Below are 8,951 nucleotides of genomic sequence, written 5' to 3'. Positions count from 1 at the left end.
AATACCTTGCAAATGACAAGAAACAGACCTAACCGCTTTTCTCCTAACAAAAACGTATCTGAGTGACGATATGCAACTTACTTCCAAGGTTTCATGCAGTTCTGGACTTTAATTAGACTACTGGTCCTATTATAAACTGCATTAAATGTTTATTTGAAAAGAAACAAAAAGAGATGAGTAAATCAAATTGAATAGAAAGCAGCATAAACTTATATACATTCAAACATAATTTAAAGCAACAAAGCACAAATGGGATTATAATATCTCATCTTTGCATTTCTAAAAATCAATAAGTTTATTTCCTTGAACTGCTGCATATGTTGAAGGGCAATATTGTTGATAGAGATGTTCAACTAAAGTGTTGCTCCCTGGTTCCATAGTTTTCTGTTTATTATTCATATAGTTCCAAAGGTGCAAAGCATAGGATTCATTAAAAGTTGGCAACTTGGTCCAAACCTCATAGTACCTTTCCCATGCTGGGTAAGGAATAGGATAAAATCGTTGAGGATTCAAAAAAGAAATATTGCCACATATGATATCTTCCATGTTGTTGAAGTTAGGTAGATTACATATCGTTTTTAAAACACGGGTAATGAGAGTAGGTCCTTGATTTCCCCATATTTTACTATTATAATTCTGAACAAAATTTTCCATGCCTGTCCATGTAAAGTGATGTTGGGGAGAAAATCCAAAAACACCATTGCTAGAATACTGACTACTTTGAGCAGCCAGAAAGTTCAAATTAGGTATGGGTCGCATTGAGATGATGTCAGTGTCCATATAAATGCCTCCATATTTCCAGATTAGAGCTAGTCTGCAGCCATCTGAGCTGACATGGATCCAGTATGATTGCAAAGCAATATCAATCTAGAAAGGAGAGAAAAAAGGTCAGTGCACTCAGGCTTTACATTCGTAAGTGTTCTGTAAATGGTATAGCAATTAGTACTAGTAATTAGTCATATTCAACTAGACTTGTTTTGTTATGATGAAAAAGTTTACCACTGTCTCTTTTTCACAGAATAATATAATTTGACATTTGACACATTTGACAACTACATGACAATTCAGATTGTATAAGAATGAAAAAAAATGCTGATCCACTTATACTTTACAAGGGTGAATCCAGGTAAATTCCACCAGTTAGAAAATACAAACCGGGAGCAGTATCATCAGCAGTATCTAATATTCAGTATATACTTTTTTCACATCCCAACATAAGTTTTCCCTGCCTGCTCCTCATCCAGGTGTCTGAAGACCAGACACCTGGATGAGGAGCTGAAGAAAATGGTAGTGCCAATGATAGAGCATTGACAGATCAGTGTAAATAATATATATCATATCATATATATATATATATATATATATATATATATATATATCAGACCTCTTAGTTTGCTGTAACACTTTATCAATAAAATCCTGACATTTTTCTAGAAAGCAGGTATCTCCTGAAACACCACTATATTCAGAATTTAATAATCTCTATAAAAGATCTCTTTTAAGGAAGAGATGTTAGCCCTAGGGGAGGAAGAATCCAGGAGCTTCTACACTAAGCAGATCATTTAGGATATTGTCCCAGTATCTAAATATGCATAGAAGAGGGTCCATTGGGAAGGGGAAGCCTGTGAGTTATTGTAAGAAATGTAACACTTTTTGCATGAAAATCATTAACTTGTTTTTCAGTGAGTGGGCCTATTCACTCCTTTTCTGGTTCATGGGTGAAAAACTTTAAATGTTCTGTGCATTAATTTAAATTGGGTTTATCTCCAAGATTAGTTAACCATATTTTTAAGGACTGGTAAAGAAGTCTAGGGAAGGAAAGTTTTTTTGCCAAAAAATGTAAATTCAAGGTAGGTAAAGGCTTGAGAAAAAAACATAGGAAGCAGGAATGAATTACCGATATAGATGAAGTTGGCAGAGAGAGTATTTGATAGTAAGTTTTTGCAGTGCATTGGGGAGATCTGCCACTGAACCATGTTAATAGTGTAGTACCTGCATAATTCATATTTGATGAGCTGCCCAATCTGGTAGTAAAAATTGTCTTTGTAAAGCAAAGGGGGATAATGGACCAGAAAATTTGGGGGCAAACAAATCGGTTAGATTTGCATGCTATTATTAGGTCTATGGTCTTCCAGAACCCCAGATCTTCTTTCATTTCTGACTGCCCCAAATGTATCCCCCCTAGACAGTATGAAGCATGCATGTTGTTGGACCCAAGTGCATAACTGTACATTCTCAATATTAAATGTCATGTGCCACTTGGCTGCCCAATCAAACAGTAAATCCTGGTCTGCTTGTAGATTATAGACATCCTATGTGGACTTAACTCCACTACATTGTAGAATTTTTTTGTGTGGCTTGAAACCCTGCAAAATATCACTGCATTCTTCATGTACCAGTGAGGCAAGTCATAGTCGACCATCGTCTGAACCTGCCTGTCACCACAGCTATGCCTCAACAACTGCGGACTGGCACCACGAGCACCAGCTCCAGAGCACCTTTCGTCCCAGTTAGATGTTAACCCATGTGGGCATTTTTTAATGTCCATAGGGATGACAACACTATGGTCATTTGAAAACTGTGTGCTCAACACTTGAAATGAGGCAAAAACCCAAACTTGGAACAAGTTGCATGAGCACACATTTATAAAGCCACCACCCGGTAACCTGGCGGAAACACCTGGTCAAAGCACGGAGCTCTGTGCGACCATCTCCGCCCAAGAAGCAAGCTCAAACTGCTCGATCTTCCTCCGCTGCCTTTCCTCCTTCTGCCACCAAAGTTACCCGTGCTACTGGCAGCAATTTAGGTGGGGCGTGTAGCCAAGCGTTACCTTTTTCAGGCTCCACCAGCGCTGAGCAGGAGCTGCAACGCAGATCAGCTACTGTTTGTCACATTGCTTGCAGTCAAGACCAGGCATCATTGCCATACCCCACAACTTCTACCCCATCGTCCAATGTTTCTGTGGTTAGTATTAGCAGCATCCAACCTTCCATCCCCCCAGACGCTGGAGCGCAAGAGGAAATATGGCCCAAATTACCCCAAAACAAAGCTAATCAATGCAGCAATTGCACAGCTGATTGCGTTAGAGCTCCTCCATTACTGGCTGGTGGACTCCAATGAGTTCAATTACGCATTCCTCTGCGTGAAACCACAGTAGGTTATGCCTAAGTGATAGTATTTTGCAGACAAATGTGTTCCTGCTTTGCAAGAACAAGTGTAGATCAATGTGTCCATAGCCCTGCAGCACTCATTTTCTGGCAAGGTGCACCTGACAACAGACAGTTGGTTGAGCAAGCATGGAGTGGGAAGATATATTTCTTATACAGCTCACTGGGTAACTTTGGTGGCAGCAGGGGAAAATGCAGCTGCAGTAAGGCCTGCATACCTACCTCCGCACAAAGCACATCGCCATGCAATCTTCTCCTCGGCCTCCTCCTTTGACTCTTGTGCCTCAACCTCTTCCTCCAGGGACACTTTGCCATGGAGACCCAGCACCTGCCATTCAGCAGCATCTGTTCACTGCCAGCAACAACCTGCAGTTTGCTATTTCGGTGCACAATTCAGATGTTGCCACGCTGTCCTGAGGTTGCGAAGCCTGGGTTCCCTTAGCCACATAGGCACAGCCATTCTAAGTGCCTTGCGGAAGCAGGAGGACATATGGCTAACTCCCAACACACAGGTCGTGTGTGACAACGGGGCCAATCTGCTGGCATCCCTGCGTTGTGGAAAACTCACACATGTACCTTGCCTGGCTCACGTCATGAACCTGATAGTACAGCGCTTCCTTAAGAATTACCCAGGCCTCCAGCCACTGTTGCTGAAGGCCAGAAAGTTGTCAGCGCATTTTCACCGGTCGTACACAGTCAGTGCAAGATCGGTGGATTTACAGCGAAATCTCAACCTGCCAGTGCACCGGTTAATTTGTGATGTGGCCACATGTTGGAATTCCACCTTTTACATGCTGCAGCAGCTGGCTTAACAACAGTAAGCGGTGGTGGATTACGTGGCAGAGTCTGTTCGTTTCAGACGTATACCTACACTACCTTTCTTCAGCCCTGCGGAGTGGCTGAGGACTTGTGCACTGTATTGTCACCTTTTGAAGAGACCACCAAGATGATCAGCAGAAATCAGGCCTGTGTTAATGACACCATCCCTATCATATGCCTGCTGGAACAGATGATGGTTAATCTCGGACACGACACAGAGTGAACGCTGCATCAAGAGATGACGTTCTAACATTATCTCGGACATGCGTGCCTATGAGGCATAGTGCACCACAAATCCTTGAAAAGGAGGAGGTGGAAGAGGATGAGGAGGACATTACAGGAATGGGAGAAGGAGAGGGAGGGGCAGAGGAGGATATTGAGGGTACATGGCATCCATCCACCCAAACACAAGGCGGCATGTTCCGTGTATGACAAAAGCAGGTGGAGGAGGAGGACGACAACCCTGTGCTGCTGTTCGACCCACAGGAGTGAGCCACATGACAGCCTTCATGCAGGAGTGCATAGCCAAAGATCTGCGCATACAATCATACAACACATAAAAACAAAGACTGACGGCCATTGGATTGCTACATTACTAGATACATACGAGATACAACAACTCATCTTGCCCCAATACAGGGGACCTAAAATACAGCACTACCAAGAAGTGCTTGTAAGGGACTTGTACTCAGCCTTTCCGGCTGCCAGCAGCAGCAGCAGGGATCCAGCAGTTTCCCCAGCCATGGGAGCCAAACAACTGCCTTAAGCTGCATGGGTGGCAGCAGCGGTAGAGGTTGTCCAAGCCACACTATGCAGGCTATTTTCTGCGGAAGCAAGCCGCCAGTCGTGCAGCAATTGCCAATGGCACTCAGCAGCACTACTCAGTGATGGTGCAGGAGTACCTGAGCTCTACATATGACATCTGCAACCTGCAAAGCCAGGACCCACTGGGCTACTGGGTATCCAAGCTTGAGCAGTGGCTGGAGCTGGCAGAACATGCTATTCAGATCCTTGCCTGCCCAGCCACAAGTGTGTTACCTGAAAGAGCGTTCAGAGCAGCTGGGGGTGTACTGAGTGGCAAACGGATTTGGCTCTCCGCAGAAAATGTCGACCGAATCAGAAGAAGAATGTAGAAATACAGAAGTTTTTTGGGCTTTTTTGATGGATAGCAAGTAGGATCAGAATCCAACAAAATTCTCGTTGACCCGAATTCGAACTGCCATATTCGGGTCGAACATTAGGACGACCCGAATTCGAGCAACAACACTAGTATCCAGACCTGCTACTAAATTAAAATAAATAAAAATTGCTACACCCTCAGTCCAGCTCTCAATCTCTCCTATTCTTCCTTATGGGATCAGTTGGGAACCATTTTGTGCATGTAGTTGCAATTGGATTGCAGTTGGAATGGAGGTGCAGCACAGTTCTGGGAAGCAACATGTTGCTTCTGGCTGCATGGTAGCTTTTCCTTCTCTGGAGGAAGAACCATAAACATGGTAATCTGCAGTGCAGTTTGTTGCACCTGCACAAATAGCATCACCGAAGCAGCTTAAAACTGCTGAAAGAGATTTAAGATATCTACAAAATGCTAGAAAACAAACCCTTACTGGCTAAGTATGCTGCCCTTCTCTAAATACTTTGTAATATGAGGTTACAGGATGCTAACTACAGTTTTGCGTTCAAACTCATTGCTGTTTTTCTGTGTTTCTGATTATCTAAAGGTTATCTTTTAAAAAGACTGTGAATACTAACTGGTGTTCTGGAATGTCTCTTTTGTATGTTACCCCTAAAAGAATGTACATTCTGTATGTGTTTTCTGAAAATCTTCTAAATCTTACCTTCTGATACCAGTTGGAAAGTGGTGTTTTGCTGAAAACATCTTCCATTACTAGAGGAAAAATGTAAACGTTGTTCAGTGATGAAATGGTTGGGTAATGATCAATAAATCTTTTCTCCTGTTCCTCCGAGTATGTATGGTTTAAATTTTTAATGAGAAAAACCACTGATCTGTTAGGATAGACTCGTGCTGCTGACTCGATTGCACATAAGACCAAGGATGGGAATCGTATCCTTTCACCGGTCTCCACAAATATGATGCTATTTCCACCACTCAGGATGTCTTCTGCGGTAACTTTCTTAGGTACAATTGTATCTGCAGTGTCATTTCTCCTTTCTATAAAGATGTAGGACAAGTAGGAAACATTGTTGCCTTTGAGCATGGACCTGTACAGAAATCCAGCAGCTGTCATGAATAGCATTAATACAGTTATCTTTAAATTTTGTATCATTTTATAGTATCAAAACATCAATCCACAGGAAAAATGGAAACCTGAAAAACAATAAAAATAATTTTTTTAACTTTTTCTGTTTAATAACAGCAATATTAGAACTATAAAGACAAGTTTACAAAATTGCCAACATTACATTTAAATGAAATCACCCATGTGTTAATGCATTGTATATATTAAAATCCCAGGGCTTATCAATTAATTTATGCTAAATGTAGTGCTCTAGTCGTGATGTGATCATAAAACTATTTCTACTTATTGATGAGCACATTAAAAAGGCTAAAAACTAAGCTTTTGTTTTTATATAATTTCCATTTAATGGTTTTAGATATGTTTGTATTGTACAATTTACTTACTTTAACGTCTTATATTATCTTCCAAGAGCATTATTTGAGTAGTAATAACAAAGTTGAGCTATGCTCACCTAAATTATACTGATTGATCCCAATGAATTAGGTAGCATACATTATACATAAATCCATTGCTGGCCTCATCATCATCCATGGACAGGTATTCAGTATTTAACCTATACACTTCCTTCCTCCTTCCTTGGTTTGAGTACCGAAGTAGTAAGTAGTGTTGGTGTTCAAATTCGGGTTGTCCTTATATTTTACCCAAATTTGGCAGTTCGAATTCGGATAGACCCGACATGAAAAACACGGGATTCGATGGTAAAAATTCAGGTAAAAAATGTAAAAAATGTGTTAAAAAAAATATTTTTAAAGTAATTTATTGAATGTTTGTGTTTTTTTAACTAACTTTTTTTTTACAGGTTATCCTACAATGACATTATGATTTGTTCGGCTGTGCAGCCGTGGGAATCCTCCTGTCATCCACTACGATCTCCGGGCACTATAGATGATGAATGGGGACTTGTCCTCATTCATCACCTGTAGTGACCAGTGTTCTTCGATAGAAAAACTCTATTGCTGTTGCAGCACTGTACTATGGGTTCTTGGATAGAGAAACTCTATCCAAGAACACATACAGCTAGTAAAGGGCTGCAAGAGCAATCTGATTGCTAAGACCCTAAAACAAACCCAAATTCTCGCTCTATTGACTTGAATGGTGTTCGAATTCGGCATTTGATCACCCAGACAATTTCTCACTATTGGATCAAATACCTGTCGACTTGAATAGAGAGATATTGGACCAACACTAGTAGTAAGCATATGCTACAAGGGGGAACATTAAGCATGAAATGTTGCTTCCCTCTCTAAGGTACAGAAACTTAACGGTTCATGAAAACACCTGCTGCAGACTCCAATACCTTAATGCATAGTCACTTGAATGACCAAAAATGCAGCACAATAATCATGCTAAACCTTTCCTGCCCCATACTACCTTCTGTACATTTCCAATAACTTAGTAATAGGGCACTAAAATTATGTGATGAATAGCAGAAATAACAAAAAATTAAATACTAACCTACCATAATATTCCTTTCCTGACGGGCTCTGTGTCAGGATACAAATGGATTAGTCCTCTTGATCCTCCTTACTCCTTAAAAAAATAAAGTCAGCTCATGCTTCTGGTGCTCCTTAACTAGTCCTGCTTTTTAATAAGGGTTAGATTCCAAGCTGACATGGAGCCTGTCAGGAAATAAAAAACTACAGTAGGTAAGTATTTAGTTTTCCTTTTTCCTGACAGCTCCATGGCCGCATGCAAATAGAAAGCAACTGGATTAACACAGGCAGGGATGTTCAAGTATATTTATTCACATGAGGAGACTGTGGACAACACACTTTAACCAGTCAACTGTAGTTAACAATGTTGGTTCAACACAGTAATGAAAATTAAATAAAACACTTGTCCCCATGCTGCCCATGATGCTGAAATGCTATGTGTTGAATGAGCTGTAACCCCTGAAGGAGTCTGTAAGCCTTTAGCCATAAATGCCATGGAGATGGTTTTAACAACCAAGAGGTGATGAGCCTGCTAAATGCCTTCTTCTTCACCTTATTTATGCCTGAGGGAATAATGAAGAGGTACTACGACCTGCGTATGAAGACTTCCATGTAAGTGAATAGGCAACTGCCCACATCAAGCTCATTGACCCACTGATTGGTATCTGAGTTAAACATAGGGGGAACATTTTTCTGGTTCAAATTGAATATTGATGACACTTTTGGAATGAAATTGACCTTGGGTATTATTACTACCCTATCTGAAAAGAAAGTGATGAAGGCCCCTAGAGAAGCAATTTCTGAAACTCTCTTGGCTGAGGTGATAACCACAAGAAGGTATGTCTTTTGTGATAGCAGCCTCAGAGAAATACTTTTGGCCAATTTGAACTTGTCAGATGCCAGAAAATTCAACACAAGTGGTAGATCCCATTTAGGTAATCTTGGCATTCCCAGGGGTTTCATTTTGGCACCTGCCTTGAATTGTACGAGAGCCCAACGGTGGCCTGCATCTGCTGAGATTGCTGAGACTTGACCTTTCAAGGTGTTAAGGCTGTGCCCCATATCCAGGCCTTTCTAGAGAAATTCCAAAACATCTCTCATATCCAGGTGGATATGTAGTATTAGAAACAAATCCTCAAACTTTCTTTGTGATGATGTTGGCAAAAGTTTGTACATGAATTATGCATTCTCTGCATAGCCATCTTTCTAGCTTCACAGAAAACCTTGGAGCAGTCAGTGATAAGCAAGGTGAACTATTCCACCAAGATTTG

General features: G+C 41.0%; 1 protein-coding gene across 1 annotated transcript; it reads right to left on the bottom strand.

Annotated features, from left to right (window-relative positions):
- Positions 1-294: 294 nt before the first annotated feature.
- Positions 295-6,274, bottom strand: LOC140330002 (alpha-1,4-N-acetylglucosaminyltransferase-like; the record flags this gene model as incomplete). The annotated part of the gene is given in 2 exon segments (XM_072410369.1): positions 295-867; positions 5,825-6,274. Coding segments are annotated over 2 exon segments (1,023 nt in total), but the record flags the coding sequence as incomplete, so codon positions are not given.
- Positions 6,275-8,951: the final 2,677 nt, after the last annotated feature.

Source organism: Pyxicephalus adspersus, chromosome 4, assembly GCF_032062135.1.
Source record: "Pyxicephalus adspersus chromosome 4, UCB_Pads_2.0, whole genome shotgun sequence".
In the NCBI taxonomy this organism is placed as follows: Eukaryota; Metazoa; Chordata; class Amphibia; order Anura; family Pyxicephalidae; genus Pyxicephalus; species Pyxicephalus adspersus.
The sequence above is the reverse complement of the archived record's forward strand: the minus strand, read 5'-3'. Positions and strand labels throughout refer to the sequence as shown.